At 37.9% G+C, this 19,052-nt stretch overlaps 1 protein-coding gene across 1 annotated transcript in view; it reads left to right on the plus strand.

Moving 5' to 3' along the window:
• lpl (lipoprotein lipase) overlaps window positions 1-18,085 on the plus strand; it is a 35,597-nt gene extending 17,512 nt beyond the window's left edge. Inside the window, exons 3-10 of the mRNA XM_062971523.1 lie at window positions 433-612; window positions 2,677-2,788; window positions 4,736-4,969; window positions 8,648-8,890; window positions 10,398-10,518; window positions 12,369-12,551; window positions 13,986-14,088; window positions 16,156-18,085. Of these exons, the coding sequence (XP_062827593.1) occupies window positions 433-612; window positions 2,677-2,788; window positions 4,736-4,969; window positions 8,648-8,890; window positions 10,398-10,518; window positions 12,369-12,551; window positions 13,986-14,073 (1,161 nt within the window). The 3' untranslated portion in view covers window positions 14,074-14,088; window positions 16,156-18,085. The remainder of the gene's footprint in view (window positions 1-432; window positions 613-2,676; window positions 2,789-4,735; window positions 4,970-8,647; window positions 8,891-10,397; window positions 10,519-12,368; window positions 12,552-13,985; window positions 14,089-16,155) is intronic.
• Window positions 18,086-19,052: the final 967 nt, after the last annotated feature.

Raw genomic sequence — 19,052 nt, forward strand, 5'->3', positions numbered from 1 at the left:
ACCCACTTCTGTTTAGGAATGGCAAAAACACACTACACTGTTTCATCATATCTCTGACATGAATTGCTTGGCTGGATTAATTTCATGGGTTGTTTTCATAGCAGTTAGTGTGGTATCATAGTATTGTAACTGTGTAGCATGAAAGGACCCCTTTTACTCCTGCTGTTTAAAAGCTATCTGAAATACGATCATAATTTTGGGCAGTGAATTTCTTAGTCATTGAATAGCCTGCCCTCTATGAATTTGTTGAAATGTAACCATAGTTGCTGCTATGACATGATCAGCCAATAAACTATAATCATCCATTATGATCTGCTCTGAAAATCTTTAAAAACGATAGTAATGGCATCACAATATGTGGTGTGTGAAGACATTACCTGCCAGTTTGGATCCCTATTGTAGATTGAAGCTTCTTATTTTCTTCTCTTCCAGGTGACTGGCATGTATGAGAGCTGGGTTCCAAAGCTAGTAAAGGCACTGTATACAAGGGAACCCTACTCAAATGTCATTGTTGTCGATTGGTTGGCTTTTGCCAGTTTACATTATCCTGTATCTGCTGCCTACACAAAGATGGTGGGGAAAGATGTTGCCACATTTGTTAACTGGATGGAGGTGAGTCATATTTGGTTCCGGTGCAGCATGCATTTGGAGGAGAGATTAAATAAGTAAAACATGGTGACCAACTTGTGCATCTCAAAGCATTATTATAGAATGAGTGGGATCCCTTGATGCAAGTGTTGTTGAACTATATCATGTAGGGCTGTAGGAAGGATCATTAATTTAACTGCTTCCTCTTAGGGAACAAACCATACATGTTCCGTTCAAGCACATTGGAGGAAAAACCTGCCTTGATAGCTTCTAAGATTATTAATTCTCTTTTCGCTTCTTAAATTTTTCACTCATGACCCATTTTGACCTGAATAAAAATTGAACATTTACTGATAACAAATCAGCAATTGTTACACAGGCTGATTTTCCTTTTTGTGGAATACAGCTGAAGCATTTTTTGCAGTCTACTGTAAACAGAACACTGCACAACAGAATCATGTAAATGTCTAAAATAGCCACAAGGCAACATTCAGAAAACTTGTATTGTTGCCAGATATTTGGGACCCCAACATTGAGCTAAGACCCTATTTTAATATAAATAAATATAAAAAATATTTGGGGTCAGATACTGGAAAATCGCAGAGATACCTCCCTTAGAAGAATGGGAAAAATACATTGCAGACTTGCTGATAATGGATAAAATAACTGTACTCTTAAGAGGAGAACTTTTAGAGAACTTCGTTAATGAATGGCAACCAATTATCCAACATCTCATTGTAAAATTAATCTAAAAATGTACATAGGGAAACCTATAAGTTTGTAGACAAGCTAGAAATGGATATTAATTTGGAACCTATAATACCTTTATATGTACTATTTAAATAGAAGACTATGACCTCTTAATGAAAATATATTATCTGATAAATGATGATGGAAGACTAACAGCTAGAAAGTTTTGCACAGTATGCAACACTCACAAATGTATGTCTATTTGAATAAATTAAAAATAATAAAATAAAATAAACATTTGGGGTTGGGACCCACATTTTAAGAAGCAGTTCTTTAGTAAGAGGGATAGAACCTAGACCTATAACGAAGCCAGTATACTTTACTTCCTTTGGATTTGCCTGTAAAAACCATGGCTTTCCTAGGATGTGGTGGGAATTGCACGACCCATGGTTTGCATATTTTCAATCCCAGAAACCTTTTCCAAAATCCAAAACTTTTTTTTTAAAAAATGGAAATAGTTAGCTCCTAAGGCCTCGATCTATTTCTGGAGGCCTCCAAGAATGTTGGGTTAACCTTACCCCAAAACTTCCCCCAAACCTCATCCCCCAAAACATTTCAGCAACTGACCAAAACTGATGTGGAATAGCCTGCTATAGAAATGCAAGATACTGAGAAGGATATGTTGCTGATTTCAGTGCGCAATGCCAAATTAATTTATTTTATACTATCTGTGCCTGGTCATGCGTTGCTGTGGCAAAGTGGTGGTGGTACTGGTTAAAAAGTGTTGTGTAATTTTTATTTGACGTTATTTGTATTTTTAATTAATTTTATTGTAAGTTATCTTTTTATTTATTATATTTTATTATTGTACTATTTTAGTCATTTTCTGTTATAGTATTTTATTGTATTAATTTTTTAGTGTTTTTAATTATTTTTTTAGTGTTTTTTATTATTTTTTATTGGGTTGCTAGGAGACCAAGTTGGAGGAGCTTAGCCTTCTAACTGGCAGCGATTGGATAAAAGCAATTATTCCTCTCGCTCTAATTAGGACTTTATTTTTCTTTTCTTTTTGTTGTATCAACCTAGAGCCATGGATGATGGGTTGAGTTGTCAAATTTCGAGGTTGGGGGGCCCGTAGTTTTGTTGTTTTGTGAGTCGCCGCGATGCCATCACTCTTTTATATATAGAGATAAGAAAATGACATCCTCTTGTAAAACCAAAAGTCCTACTACACACTGTCTTGTGGTTGAGTGGAACTGTGACAGGTTTCCTGCTATTCCAATAGCATTTGTGTTCCATTATGACAGCCTTATTAAACACTTGCTGCATCTCTTCATCTGTTATTTAGAAGCAAGAAAATATTTTAATAGAAATATCTCTTAAAACTGTCATTCCCAGGAGCAGCTTGGTTATTCCCTGGACAAAGTCCACTTGCTGGGATACAGCCTTGGTGCCCATGCTGCTGGTATTGCTGGAAGTCTGACTGATAAAAAGATTAACAGAATCACTGGTAAGCAAATCTTCAGTCAAGAAACACAAGGAGTAATTCTAAGATTCCTTAAGTGATGGCAATGTCACAATGTGGAATATTGGTAGGACACTATATTGGTAAATGTTGTGAGGACTGTAGTATTAAAATAGTTTATTTTCAAGTTTAAGGACCATTATTATTCAGATAAAGGTAAAGACTTAATGTCAGGGGAAACCTTTACCTTTTATAGATAGATAGATAGATAGATAGATAGATAGATAGATAGATAGATAGATAGATAGATGGATGGATGGATAAGGTAAGGTAAGGTAAAGGTAAAGGTAAAGGTAAAGGTAAAGGTAAAGGTAAAGGTAAAGGTAAAGGTAAAGGTAAAGGTAAAGGTAAAGGTAAAGGTAAAGGTAAAGGTAAAGGTTTCCCCTGATATTAAGGCTAGTCATGTGCAACTCTGGGGGTTGGTGCTTATCTCCATTTCTAAGCAGAAGCTGGGGCTAATAGCGGAAGCTCACTCTACTCCCCGGAGCAAATTCAGCAGCTCAGTGGTTCAACCCACTGTGGGTTACATACTTACATATAATTTATACATATATTTATATATATATAATTTATATATACTTTATAGATATATTACATATATACTTTATATATACTAAATATACGCTAGGTAAAGATAAAGGTTTCCCCTGAAGTTAAGTCCAGTCATGTTCGACTCTGGGGGGTTGGTGCTCATCTCCATTTCTAAGCCAAAGAGCCAGCATTGTCCATAGACACCTCCAAGGTCATGTGGCCGCCATGACTACATGGAACGTCGTTACCTTCCCGCAGTACCTATTGATCTACTCACATTTGCATGTTTTCGAACTGCTAGGTTGGCAGAAGCTGGGGCTAACAGCAGGAGCACACCCCTCTTTCCGGATTCAAACTGCCGACCTTTCGGTCAGCAAGTTCAGCAGCTCAATGGTTTAACCCGCTGCACCATCGGGGACTCCATTATTCAGATACCACATTGAAATCACACCAATATTGGTCTAAAATGCAAATATTCATCCCCATTAGAATAGTTCCATGTATTCAATGGAAAATACAACTCACTTAGTGAGTCTACTCCAGTTAGAACTAATAATAATTGGATTTTGGCCATTGTGAAGTGAAGATTGGCCCACTAATTTTTCTTAAAACAAGGAAATACAATATTTCTGTGTAGCCATTAGTTTGAGTGGGAATAGTTGATTCTAGAGTACATTCTTCTAAAAGAACGACCTGTTAATAAGGTATTTGGACAGCAGCTCCTGGCTTTTCAGATGGGTACTTACTTGGGATATTTAATAGTATGTTAGTAATAAGTAGCCTTCAGAAAACAATTATGCAATTCATGTACATGAGACAGAAACCAAATCTTCTAAAATCGTAAGCTACTTGACATTTCAGAAAGATTTTAAAGTCTTTATGTAACATTTTCATAATCGCTTTCTGGGTTGGCTGTAATGACATGTTTTTTTCCTGAACTTTTTTCCTTGGTCATTGTATCCACTTAGATTTTTTTTCATGATGGCTTAAGTCAATTGCTTTCTAGTAGTGAATGAAGATTAACATTTTTGGAACCACTTATTTGGTGAGATTTTAAAGCAACCTAGCTTAGATGTCTTCTTTACAGTATTTCCTGATGCCCCTCCTGGTCTGTTTTGGAGCACAGACCAGCTAACACTGAGAGATTTTAATTAAACTGGTGTTGATGGGAATGAGTTAAGAATGAAGAAATGTTTGTCTCTGATCCTACCATTTCTTAGGATGTATCTCTCAATCAGTGAAAAATAGTGAGTGCAATTGAAAGTCATTAATTTTGCTATAACTTGACAAATGAGATATAGGCTGTGATTTCAAGAGTTCTGGCTAACAGCATTGTGTGTTTGACTATAGCCATATGCAGACAATGAATTTACTTTCTCTTCTGTTGCCTTTCTTACTTAGGTTTAGATCCTGCAGGCCCTCACTTTGAATATGCTGAGGAATCTGTGCGCCTTTCTGCGGATGATGCTGTTTTTGTAGATGTCCTGCACACTTATACAAGGGGGACACCTGATCGCAGTATTGGGATACAGAAACCTGTTGGGCATATTGATATCTACCCTAATGGAGGTGGCTTTCAACCAGGCTGCAATTTTGTAGAGGCAATACGACTGATTGCTGAATCGGGGCTTCAAGGTGAGCATTCAACTGAATGGCAATAAAAGCATAAATTTATTTACCGCATCAGAAGTAAATTGAGGGTACAGTTATAATGTATTTTAAGGGATAGGTAAAGGTTTTCCCCTGACATTAAGTCTAGTGGTGTCTGACTCTAGGGGTCCATTTCTAAGCTGAAGAGCTGGCATTGTCCATAGATGTCTCTAAGGTCATGTGGCTGGCATGACTGCATGGAGTGCTGTTACCTTCCCACCGGAGTGGTACCTATTGATCTACTCACATTTGCATGTTTTCAAACTGCTAGTTTGGCAGAAGCTGGGGCTAACAGTGGGAGCTCACTTCGTTCCCCGGATTTGAACTGCTGACTTTTCGGTCAGCAAGTTTAACAGCTCAGTGGTTTAACCTTATACCTCCTAGGAGCCCTATTCAGAGTTCTACACAATTTTACCCTCTTAATGTCTAGTTATTATTATTGTCCTGTTTTTAATTCTGCTGATGTGTTTTTATTGTTTTATGTAGTTAGAATTGTTCTATGTTTTAACTTGTGTTGTTGGGCTTGTCCCCACATTAGCCGCTCCAAGACCCTTCGGGGAGATGGAGGCGGGATACAAAAATAAAATTATTATTATTATTATTATTATTATTATTATTATTATTATTATTATTATTATTATTATTATTTTATGATGACACAACAAACAAGATAGATATAATGGATTTCGTATCACAAAATCACAAGTCGAACACTTCCCAAGTGTCTAGGACTGTGTGATGTATTTTCGGATGATGCGTGCAGATCCCAGTAGGGTGGCCTTTTGCAGTTGGCAGATCGTAATTTTGTCAATGTCTATTGTTTCTAAATGCTGGCTGAGAACTTTTGGCACGGCACCCAGTGTGCCGATCACCACTGGGACCACCTGCACTGGTTTCTGCCAGAGTCTTTGAAGTTCAATCTTGAGGTCCTGATAGTGGCTGAGTTTTTCCTGTTGTTTTTTGTCAATCCGACTGTCACCTGGGATGGCAACATCAATGACCCAAACCTTTTTCTTTTCCACAACTGTGATGTCTGGTGTGTTGTGTTCCAGAACTTTGTCAGTCTGGATTTGGAAGTCCCACAGTATCTTTGCGTGCTCATTTTCCAATATTTTTGCAGGTTTGTGATCCCACCAGTTCTTTACTGCTGGAAGGTGGTACTTGAGGCATAAGTTCCATTGAATCATTTGGGCCACATAGTTGTGCCTCTGTTTGTAGTCTGTCTGTGCGATTTTTTTACAGCAGCTGAGGATATGATCAATGGTTTCGTCAGCTTCCTTGCACAGTCTGCATTTTGGATCATCAGCTGATTATTATTATTATTATTATCATTATCATTATCAACACAACGACGTTGTATGGCACAGCAAACAAGATAGATATGCTGGATTTCGTTTCGCAAAACCACAAGTCGAACACTTCCCAAGTGTCTAGGACTGTGTGATGTATTTTCTGATGATGTGTGCAGATCCCAGTAGGGTGGCCTTTTGCAGTTGGCAGATGGTGATTTTGTCAATGTCTATTGTTTCCAAATGCCGGCTGAGATCTTTTGGCACAGCACCCAGTGTGCCCATCACCACCGGGACCACCTGTACTGGTTTCTGCCAGAGTCTTTGAAATTTTGAATTTTGAAAATTTGAATAATAATAATTATTATTATTATTATTATTATTATTATTATTATTATTATTATTATTATTATTATTATGGTGCACCACTGGCAGCTCCAATGTATTTAAAACACACACACAATTTTTTTTTAAACTTGACATACTAGATTTCCTTTGACCAGAAGCTGGCCACTTGGAGTGCTTCTGGTATATCTGTGAGAAGATCTTCCATAATGCATGTGGTACAGCTCAGACTGCATTATAATAAGTGGTATGTGGTTTGCTCTTCTTCACACTTGTATGTTGTGGACTCCACTTTGTGGCCCCATTTCCTAAGATTGGCTCTGCATCTTCCAAGTTGCCTAGTCTTCTGTGTGCTCAGGAGGGAGTTTCTCATCTAGTATCAGCCATGGATTGAGGTTCTGGGTTTTAAAGCATAAATATAATGGAAACAATGTTCATTTGCTTTATAAAATAATGCTTTACTGAAAATTGCTTCTCTGTATTGGATACCTAATAAGATTTTCAATTCATTCAGTAGTCTTACTTAGTTACTTCCTTCATTGTTGCCTTTCTGTTTGCTGAATATTTGGCATTCAGATCAAATTACTGTACCAACAAGAATGAAAATATAAAGCATTTATACATTTATTCATTTTATTTGTGCCCTACTCCTTTTTTAAACTAGGAATGATACTTACAGCAGCTTACAGTATTATTTAATGAAAGACAACACTTAAAGCACAGGATAATTAAAGCTAGTATAATTGAATTAAAAGCACAGTTCAAATGCAGTTATATCTAGGATTTACTATGCCTTAAGAGTGCTGCTTTCTCATCCTATGGCTATTTCAGATACTTCAACTGCAAATTGGGACCTAACCCACATCATTTAGCAAGTAATGTCAAGCCATTGCCAATCTATTCCACTCAGTCGGTGCTGAATTAGCTGACCTATTTCCCCAGCAAGAAATTATTAGGACATAGGATATAGGTTTTAATGAAAAAAAATCATGGTTGCTAAAGATGCCAAATATATATGTATATATAGTATATTTTGGAGCTCCGGTGGTGAAGTGTGTTAAAGCGCTGAGCTGCTGAACTTGCGGACCGAAAGGTCCCAGGTTCAAATCCCGGGAGCGGAATGAGCGCCCGCTGTTAGCCCCAGCTCCTGCCAACCTAGCAGTTCGAAAACATGTAAATGTGAGTAGATCAATAGGTACCGCTCCGGCGGGAAGGTAGCGGCACTCCATGCAGTCATGCCGGCCACATGACCTGGAGATGTCTATGGACAACACTGGCTCTTTGGCTTAGAAATGGAGATGAGCACCAACCCCCAGAGTCGGTCACAACTGGACTTAATGTCAGGGGAAACCTTTACCTTTACCTTTTATACTATATTTTTAGCCTGCCTTTCTCAACCCCTGTGGGGGACTCAAGGTAGCGTACAGATGGCACTGCATAGTGCCTACAGCATAAAACAAGAGAAAGTTACATTAAAATTAAAATAAGCATACATAAAAAGCATATTTAAATACAATCCAATGTTAAGACACAGCATCTAAAAAGTATATATATGGCACTGATCATTAACTTTGATAATAGTTTTAAATGCAGATCATGAAAACTATCCTTCATGGATCCTTGAACTAGAGTTTACCTTTTAAAAACCGACATTATGGGCTATGACTTTTTAAAGAGCAAAAAATACTTTAAAAACGGAGGCAATATCTTCTTGACATCTTTGGCAAACTCTGCAAAACTATGTGCTCATTTACACTGCCTTTGCCTAACTCTCTTCTGTTATCATTTAGCTAGTCCTGATAAGCTATAGAGCATTATATTATCCTTGAAACTGTGAGATCCCTAATTAGGGAAAATTAGGAAGAATTAACAACTAGGAAAAACAATGGTGCTAAACATGTTTTTTTTTTTTTTTAAAAAAGAAATTATAATCTATTTACTTTTCAGGAAAAAAAGAACTCTGTTCAGTTAAAACTGGACATCTATATATTTATGTATTTATTTAATATTTGTTCATTTTTCTTTAAAGATGCCGATCAGTTGGTGAAATGCTCTCATGAACGTTCCATCCATCTTTTCATTGATTCCCTCTTGTATGAAGAAAAGCCAATTATGGCATACCGTTGTAACTCAAAGGAAGCATTTGAAAGAGGACTCTGTTTGAGCTGTAGAAAGAACCGCTGCAACAATTTAGGCTATAAAGTCAACAGAGTGAGAAGCAAGAGGACCACAAAAATGTATTTGAAGACTCGCGCACAAATGCCTTACAAAGGTAAGAGGATCCGCGTGCTGTCATGGTGATTTGCAGGGAGGAGCTTCTCCAATGTCGTTATGGGAATGCCATTTCCTAGCGTGAAAAAACAAATTGGCTTGGATCAGAAGTGAGCAAAATATCTGCTTTACAGGTCCCCATAAAATGAAATAATTTAAAAAATAGTTTCAGTATAGATATAAATAAAAAGAAGCTTTACCACAGCTTCTGAATCAAGATAAACCATGCAGTATAATAAAGTGTCACTCAGGCTTGTGTAACATGTAACAATATCTTTACTTCAGTTCAAAAGATCAAACAGGACAACAAAATATATAGCAGTCTTTCTGAATTCACACAGAGAACTGAGGGAATAAACAGTCCCTTTAAACAGTCTTTATGCCTCGTTCACCTTATAAACAATCAGACTTCGGAGAGTATGGCAGCCATTTCCTTCCCAACCATTTCCAGTCAGCTACTCTCCTCCCTCTCCAGAATGAAAGTGGCAGTTAAATACGTTTGTCTCAGCACCAAGCTAGAGTCAGCAGCCAATCAGAATTCTGACTCCTGACTGGTTCAGCCAATCAGCTGTCAACACATGCCCTTTCCAGTCAACTCACCACATCATGGTGCCTCTTTTACAAATCTCACAAGTATCTCTGTTTTAACTAGCAGTTTCATAATTTTCAAATTGACTTTGACTTTGTCCCAGTAAACTTTAATATTTTAATAGTAATAATAATAATAATAATAATAATAATAATAATAATAATAATAATACACTTTATTCATTTTCCGCCCTTCTCCCCCAGGGGACTCAGAGCAGATTAAAGCATTTGCATACACAGGCAAACATTCAATGCCTTTACAATCACATGAGACACACAAACAAAGGCAAAGCTTCTCCTTTCATTTCTGGCTTCTAAAGGCCGTGCTCATCTCTGGCTCTGGGAGGTGCTTTTCTCCATTTTAAAGCCAAGGAGCCTGCAATGTCACCTCCTGGTTATGTGGCTGGCATGATTGCTTGAAGTGTCTCTTTGCTTTTTCCTGCTGAAACGGTACCTATTTATCTACCCACATTTGCATGGTTTCCAACTGCTAGGTTGGCAGGAACTGGGGCTGACAGACAGGATCTCACCCCGTCTCACAGATTTGAACTGCCAACCTTCAAGTCAGCAGTTCAACCAACCTTCACAAGGGTTTAACCCACTGTACCATCGTGGCCCCATAATGTCAACCATGTTTGAGTATGAGTTTGTTTATAGCAGTATTCCATGCACTAATATGATCGACAAAACTATCAGACAAATTTTGAGCATACTCAATTGTTGTTACACCTCCTTTCTTCATGAAGGAAATGAAAAGTTGCATTTCAGAGCACATGTCTTGCAGAACGGTTTACTGTAACTTGTTGATTAGTCTTTATGAAAAGAAAGTTTGCACCTGCAATTTGACAAAGATGAGCTGTTTTAAAAATCACAATCATCATCTCATTATTTCTTGTTTTATTTTTTATTTTGCTGCTTAGTTTTTCATTACCAAGTCAAGATCCATTTTTTTGGAAAGGTGAACACCACTAAGACAACCCAGCCACTCCTTATCTCTCTGTACGGCACTAAGAAGGAAAGTGAGAACATTGATTTTATCCTGTGAGTATTAAAAGAGACAAGTGTACATATTAGTTTATAGAATTTTAAAATGGCAGTGTAACTTCCACGCTTTCCTTCAGTTTGTGGTTTCTGATGATAATCTAAAATCATCCACAGAGTAGGAGAGAATGAAACCCACATGCATAAGAAAATCAAGGCAGAAAATCCCACAATATTGGAACTGGGTTATCTGAGTCCACACAGACATATATTCCAGTTCAAAGCAGATATTGTGGGATTTTCTGCCTTGAAATTTTGGGTTATATGGCTGTGCGGAGGGGCCCTTATTGTACTATATTTAAAAAACCAATAAATTATGTGCATTTCACTGGCAAAAGTGGCATATATGCTCCATTTCAGATGTCGTGGGATGCATATATTTTGAGAAGTTTAGAATAGTTTTACAGAAGTGCCAAAACAAGAGCAATGAGAGTTGTATTTCCTCATCCCACTCCAGCCCACATCTAGGAAGTATGCAAAAGGGAAATATACATCATGCCTGAGTCTTCCCTTGGCGTACTTACTTGGAGGCAGAAAAATAGAAAGGAGGATATTATTCATGTTTTTCTCTATTCAGGCAGCTTCTGTATGATTTGTATATACACAACTATACAAAGACTTTCTTTGCAACCATCTAACTAAGTTGAGCATAGAAATGTCACAGCACTGAGATTTGGCCTTCTGGCCTTTCTATGGAGGCAGTTCTCAATTTTAATTGATAAAGAAGGATATGTTCAGGCTCTTCACATATCTGGGAAGAGAATAAAGTTGCATTCCCTTTTCTTTCTTTATTAACTGTGCCTAATTTACTATGTATAGTACAGGTTGCCTTGCTCGTGTGCATATGTAGAAATATGTTATGATGATAAACTATGAGTTGAGGTCTTGCCACGTGTTGTTACTTATGTACACCAATCTCCCCTCCTTTTTTAATTTTAAGGAATGATGACGGGTATATCTTTAAAAAGTCACTCAGTTTGTAAAATTCTCTTGTCCCCTTGTATTTCTTGGCTATCTTTGCACTTAAGTGCCCAAGTTCTTCTAATAGCTAGAGATACACAACGATAATGATCATGGAACTACCAGCAGTGGTGAGAGGAGCGCTTCTGACAAACCAGTGAAAGCACAAACCAGCGGGTTCTCTGGTGGTCTATTGTCCAGACTCTCATCCTTGTAGCCATTGGAATTTGGCAGATGAGGCATCTGAAAAGTTCAAAATCCATTTGAAACAAAAGTTAATCTCTGAAGTTACAAAAACAAATTTGAACTTTAGTTCTTGCATATCAAATTTGTGGCAGACACAATAAAGTAACTTTAATAAAAAGTAGGATATGTGGTTTGTCTTTTTCTAACTCCAGACGCTACTGGGTTATTGCTAGCAGAAATTAATACAATGGGTAGAGGTGGTGATATAGTGGCACACTTTTTAAACATGTCTGGGTGGATTTTTTTTCATGTCAGGAGCGACTTGAGAAACTGCAAGTCACTTCTGGTGTGAGAGAATTGGCGTTCTGCAAGGACGTTGCCCAGTGGATGCCCAGATGTTTTGATATTTTTACCATCCTTGTGGGAGGCTTCTCTCATGTCCCCACATGGGGAGCTGGAACTGATAGAGGAAGCTCATCCGCTCTCTACCCAGGTTGGATTCAAACTGGCAACCTTCAGTCAGCAACCCAATCTTCAAGTCATCAGTCCTGCCAGTACAAGGGTCTGGATGGATGAGCACTCTAAATTAACAAATTAGTTTTTTCCCCTCATATTCCTCAGTAAAGAAATGTTACTTCTAAATGGGGAGCTGAACTTCTATAAGATGCCAAATAAACAGTCCGGAACATATTTGTTTTTCACAGGCCTGAGATCTCTACAAACAAAACCCAGTCCTTCCTTATATACACAGAGGTTGATATTGGAGAGCTGCTCATAGTTAAACTGCAGTGGGAAAAAGACTCTATTTTCAGCTTGACGGATTGGTGGAATACCCCTGAGTTCGGCATCCAGAGGCTCAGAGTCAAGGCCGGAGAAACCCAGAAAAAGTAAGGCAGATTGGATTTGTTGTAGAAAACAGAATAACATGCCATCACATAATATATTTTCTTTGTTTATTTTATGGTATGATGTAGTGGCTCGGGTGTTGCATTGGGACTTTGGGAGATTAGAGTTTGAATCTTCACTTATTGGGTGACTTTGGGAAAGTCTCACTCTCCCACCCATAGAGGAAGGCAATGACAAGCCATCTGGATAAATATTACCAGGAAACCCCTATGTTGAATAAATATTAACAGGAATCTCCTATTCTGGATAAATATTACCAGGAAGCCCCTATACTAAGTTTACCACTAGCTGGACTATATGTTGTTGCATTGCATTTTATGTGTTGTATGGCACTGCTGTGTGTTGTAAGCCACCCCGAGTCCCTATGGGAAATGATGGTGGTGTATAAATAAAGTTTATTATTTATTATTGGACATGATTTAAGGCATGTAAAAACAGCAGATCTATTATCACTATGTCTTCCAAGCAGGGATGAGATAGCAGAGTCTATCTCATCATCTCTTTTTTATCATGGGAATTCAGTGTTTGATTTATGCTTCTTTTACATTAAATAGTAGACATTGTTTTGGGTCCTGTGCAAAGGGGAAAACAGAATGTAAATTAATAAATATTTGAAATTGACCTGGTAGGCTTTTCTAACCTATCTTCTAAATTTCTTAATTTAAAAAATTGATTAATATTGGTTCTCTCACCATTGGGAGTGGGCTCTCTTCTTAAGTAAATTTTAGGTAAAAAAGTAAAGGTTTCCCTTGACATTATGTTTAGCGTGTCCGACTCTGGGGGTTGGTGCACATCTCCATTTATAAGCCAAAGAGCCAGCATTGTCCGTAGACACCTCCAAGGTCATGTGACTGGCATGACTGCATGGAGCGCTGTCATCTTCCTGCTGGAGCAGTACCTATTGATCTACTCACATTTGCATGTTTTTGAACTGCTAGGTTGGCTGAAGCTGGGGCTAATAGAGGGAGTTATATGAGACCACACTGCCATATATTCCAGTTCAAAGCAGATAATGTAAGATTTTATTGAGCTGTGTGGAAGAGCCTTAGGATTCTGGCTGACCACTCTTTGAATCTTAGTTGGTTATGGAAATCCAGTGGGCAAGTCACCTTCTCTCAGACTCAAAGTAATGGCAAACTTCTTCTGAATACATCTTGCCAAGAAAACCCTTTGATCTGGTTGCCTTAAAGTTGCCATAGGTCAGAAACCAGTTGAAGGAACAAAACAATAAGAATTGAGCACATTTTCATTAAACAATTCCTGGCTTGTAAATAAACTGGTTTACATAGTTCTGAGAAAATTATTAGTGAAATAATAATAAATTGAGAACATGTCAAATGGGCATTGCATTCAATGTGGTCTGTTGCTCGTTATTTCAAGCACAGCTCTTCAGTTATTTCATATGTTTTGTGCAGGTTGGTCTTCTGTTCTCCGAGTGGAATTTCTTATCTCAAAAAAGGAGGCGATTCTGTAGAATTTGTGCGATGCCATGGAAAAATATAATCAAGGAGATTCATGGTAAGAGCCTTGCAACCACTATACAGAATGTGACTGAGAACTCAATTTGTGCCCCCTCTTTTCAGTAGGGCTTGATGAGAATAAAAATATAAATCATATTGAGCCATGTCTCTTAGTACTACAGAATGGGAGAAAGCAGTGTATAACCCTTATAAACTTTCTTTTTTATCCCACTCTATCTCCCCAAGGGGACTCAGGGCTGTTCCCTTACATCAGTGATGGCCAACCTATGAACGCATGTCAGCACTGACACGCCTAGCCATTTTTGCTGCCACGCTGCCACATGCAGATTGATTGGATGACTAATGTCTTTTGTGGCCAAATTTAGTGTGATTTGGTCCAGTGGTTTTGTTGTTTACTCCATGGGAATTATGCACATTACACACACACACACACACACACGTATATAATCATTCTATTATTCTATTATTATTGTAGTATATAATTATATTATTACTATTATATTATTATTATATTATTCATTATTCATGACTACATTGAAACTACAATAGAGAGAAATCAGCGTGGAAATTGCAAGAGGTATCATAGATTGTTGTACATGGAATTAATGGTAGTAAATAATTTTTGATTTATTAAATACAGTTATATATTACAATTATATATTTTTGTTATTTAAACTATATATGTTGTGAAATTATGGTTTTTTTCTCAAAGTGACACACTACCCAAGTCATGCTAGGTTTTTTGGTGAATTTTGACACACCAAGTGCAAAAGGTTGCCCATCATTGCCTTACATGCTGGTTCTTTATGTTCAGATATTCTTACTACTCTTCTGCCCAACAAATATCTGAACACAAAGAACTATTCTGAAAATGAGAGTTGAATTTTATGGTTTGGATGGGATATAAGTGTCTTTTAGAGCAGTGCTACTCAAAGTGGTGGTCCATGTATCAGTGCCAATCTGCAAGCCATCAACTAGTCAATGGATAATTTTTGGAAAAAAAATTAAACTGTAATGATAGGCAGAAATATTCCTGGCATACTGGAAGAAAAAAATGTCAGGAACTATTGTTCCCCTACTGTCTATTAGTTTAAGAAGCAGTTTGAGGACCCATGGGCAACCTTATAGGTGTACAACTTCCCTATCTTTGCCTTATTGGGTGAGTATTAACTTCACATAATTTAGGCTAGCCTGTGTCTGGGGAGAAAACACTAGTTTCCGAACCTAGTGTTTCCTTAATAACAGTGGTGCAAGAAAGCATTTGCAGGAGAGAATGTGTGCAGAGGATAATGATTGAGCAGACCCTCCATGTAGGTGCCACTTTTCTCTTGCAAGTGCCTTACTTATAATTTATTTTTCCCTTTCTCAAATCCTGTTCAGCTCAGGAGGAAAACAATCTAGAACAGATTTGCATCTTCGTATGTGTCGTTCTCGGAAATATTAAGCATCTCTCTGTTTTCTAATGATTCTCCCTGTAAACATTCTGCATCTTCAGTTCATGTTAATGGATAGATCAGCATTTAGGAAATTGGTACAGTTCTGCACCAATTATGAATTGTTAATGCGGTTATTAAAATGGTTCCCACGGAATACAAAATTTCAGTGTAAATGTCATAATTATGGAGATAAAAATAATTTCCATTTCTAGACAGTTGAGAATTAACTACATCATTCCTGGAATCCTTTAGTGCTATTTTTTAAAATGCCTCATTCACAGCAAAGTTTTCTTGCCAGCAGAATGCAATAACATTTAATACCATTGAATTTTATCCCAGGAAGCAGACCCCTGAGACAGATCTACACTATACACAAACAGTTATCATAATTAACTGCTTAATATCCCAAAGGACCCAAGGAAACATAGTTCGGTGAGGTTATTCCAATTTAGTTAGATCCTTGTTTGATCTAAGAACTACAGGTTTCAGAGTTCTCTGTGGAGATGACATTACATTGATTTTTGAACTAGTTTAAATATCTGATTGTAGATATGTTCTCAGGCTATTGAGTTAGATCATTTAACTTTTCAGTGCAGTGCCTTATAGGAATTACAGATAACATCCTAATCTCTAAACATGTGGTGTTCTTGTTTCTTTTCTTTGTGCAGAGGCCTGGCAAGTTAATGGGACACTGGTGCTTGAGTTATTAGAAGAATTAAAAGTGAATGAAGATACTCAGTTCCAGGAAAGGAATCCCCAACGTGTTGGATGATCAGGACTGAGTGCTTGGAAATACTTATTTGCCTTCTCTAATACTGCCAATGCTGTCTCTTACTTTTAACAGATTTTTACCTAAACCCAGTATGCAGCATTTGTTGTACTGGAGTTAAGTTGAGGATGCACCGTCAGATGTATATCCACTGATTCACAAGGAAGGTCACAGATGCCTACTTCCATACATGAATCCTCTTATCTGGTTCAGGGTATTTTTATATCATCATAACACACAAGAAAAAAAACAACCCCACATTATCCAAGCTTTTGTTTTTAGAGTCTGAACGAGAAACCTTTTACCTATAGTGACCCAATGCATTTTTGGGGAAAAGCTACAACAATTCTCGTGCTACTTGTAACAAAAGTTTTTCAATTTTTATAAGGTGTCATGTGTAAAAAAAAAAACTATTTATTTAAAAGTTACATATTTGAGTGTTTTTAAGATTGTAAGTTTGTTCTTTTTATCTGCAACTGGATACCTTGCTGGGCAGTGTGCATTCAGTGAATTTGTGCGTTTTTGTGTTATTTGCTGGCCGAACCTTCACCATTTCTCTTAAATGGAGAATAGATACATTCCCATTTTGTTTGTTCCTCTTACTTGGGTAGGACTGAATGATTGAATAGGAGCTCTTTTCTTTCATTCATAGCTACATAGGCTTCTTCATACAGTCTTTATATGAAAATAACATTTTCCGCAAGAGAAACTAGCATCCCAGTTTTGTAGCTCCTCTTTTAAATATGAATCCAGTGTGTTTCTGATTTGGCCTCTAGTCCTGCACCAGATCAACCACTGTAAAGGAGCAGCTGTTGAAGATTGTTAGAACATGGTTTTCATAATCAATTTTCATTAACTGTTACAAAGACACTATCTCACTTTTGAGAACAGAGTCTGTTACTAAATAGTAAAGAGCACAGAACCTGAAAACAGTATTTGTTTGAAATACAATGCAGTATTCTACATGCTATGAGCAAACATAATACACTTTGAATCAAAGTCATGACGACATAGAAGAGCTTCAAAACAAGGAGGCAGTAAAAAAAATGATTAGCAAGCTAAAAATTATTAACATTGATTGACCAAAACCTGTAAACAGAATTGCAGCACTATACGCCTTAGGTCAGTGGTTCTCAACCTGTAAGTCCTCAGGTGTTTTGGCCTACAATTCCCAGAAATCTCAGCCAGTTTACCAGCTGTTAGGATTTCTGGGAGTTGAAGGCCAAAACATCTGGGGACCCACAGGTTGAGAACCACTGCCTTAGGTAGTTTAGTAAACCAAATATTTAACACAAGCAATGGAAAGCATGTTCGCGTGAAGACAGGAATTGAAGTTTTTCCCTCTGTCACCTGTTTACCTGACATTCAGTATTTATTATAACTAAAAGCTTATAATCAAAAGATATTGCCAAAAGAGTGAAGTTTGAAGCTTTGAGAGCAGCTGTCTTATGGGTTGCATGTTTCAATACACGATCAAATATAAGCACCGAAAGCACTTGATCACAAAATGGTGAAATTGTTTTATATGTGTGAAAACATAACTTGGCTTGAACTATTTCTATTTATTTTCTGTAAAATACATGTGTGTGTATATATATGTGTGTGTGTGTAACAGTTTGTATATTTGGACGAAGTTATCAAGGCTATGTGTGCATTTATACGGTCTAGTGGTGTAGTCTCTGTAAATAGCTCTCCCAAAGAAAATCTATTATATATTGTACGAGAAATGTTGCAGTGGTCAACCTTTTTTCCAAGATGCATTTGTTTTGTATTGCATTGAATTCTGCAAACTTTACTAAAAATAAAAAAGTATTATGGAATATAATAATTGGAATGATTTTTTTTTTGTGGGAAGCAGAAATGTAGAAGGTGCAACAACACTAAAAAGGAAATCAGAACTTTGGTGGAATAGTTGTTAAATGAAGTAAGTAATCCTGACCTGCATATTTGTAGTGTAAATATGACTGCCTTTACACCAACCACTTGATTTAGGGTAGGCCTGGGTAAACTATGGCTCTCCAGCTGTTTTGCCCTCCATGTTCCAAAAGCCACAGCCAGCTTGTCCAATGGCCAGGAATTCTGGGATTTGGGGGCCAAAAAAGCTGGAGGGCCACAGATTGTGCAGCCCTGATTTAGGGCTATTATGCTTTGGACTGGCCCCAGATTGATTCTGATGGCAGGCAGATTCACTGAGTCAACTCCTCCATGGTGCTGTCCAGACAGCCCAGCTAGGTGGAGTGTATTGGCACCACTGGGCTGCTACTCCTTAGTGGCCACAGAGCTCCCTTCAATCAGCAAGGATAGGGTGGAGTGGCCCCTCAGCTTAATGATTGCATGAATAGTGTACCACATTCTGGCCTCAGTAGATGTGACCGCAACAGCTGCCTGCAGGGGGTTCTGTAGCCAGTTTTTTTATTGTGTCAGAAGCGAATTGAGAACATACTGCAAGTCGCTTCTGGTGTGAGAATTGGCAGTCTGCAAAGATGTTGCTCAGAAAATGCCTGGATGTATTACCATTCTGTGGGGAGGATTCTCTCATTTCCCCCCCACACGGGAAGCTAGGGCTGACAGATGGGAGCTCACCCCGTCTCGCGGATTTGAACCACCAACCTTCAGGTCAGCAGTTCAGCCAGCACAAGGGTTTAACCCATTGCGCCACCGTAGCCCCTCTGTGGCCAGTAAGAAGTGGCAACATACACACGACCCATCCTCTCCCTTAAATTGATCCGCACAGGAAAGGGTGATGGCAGCAATGTGCATATGGATATTGGGCTGAAGCAGACCTGATCCAACTGC

This window comes from Anolis carolinensis, chromosome 2, assembly GCF_035594765.1.
Source record: "Anolis carolinensis isolate JA03-04 chromosome 2, rAnoCar3.1.pri, whole genome shotgun sequence".
Classification (NCBI taxonomy): Eukaryota; Metazoa; Chordata; class Lepidosauria; order Squamata; family Dactyloidae; genus Anolis; species Anolis carolinensis.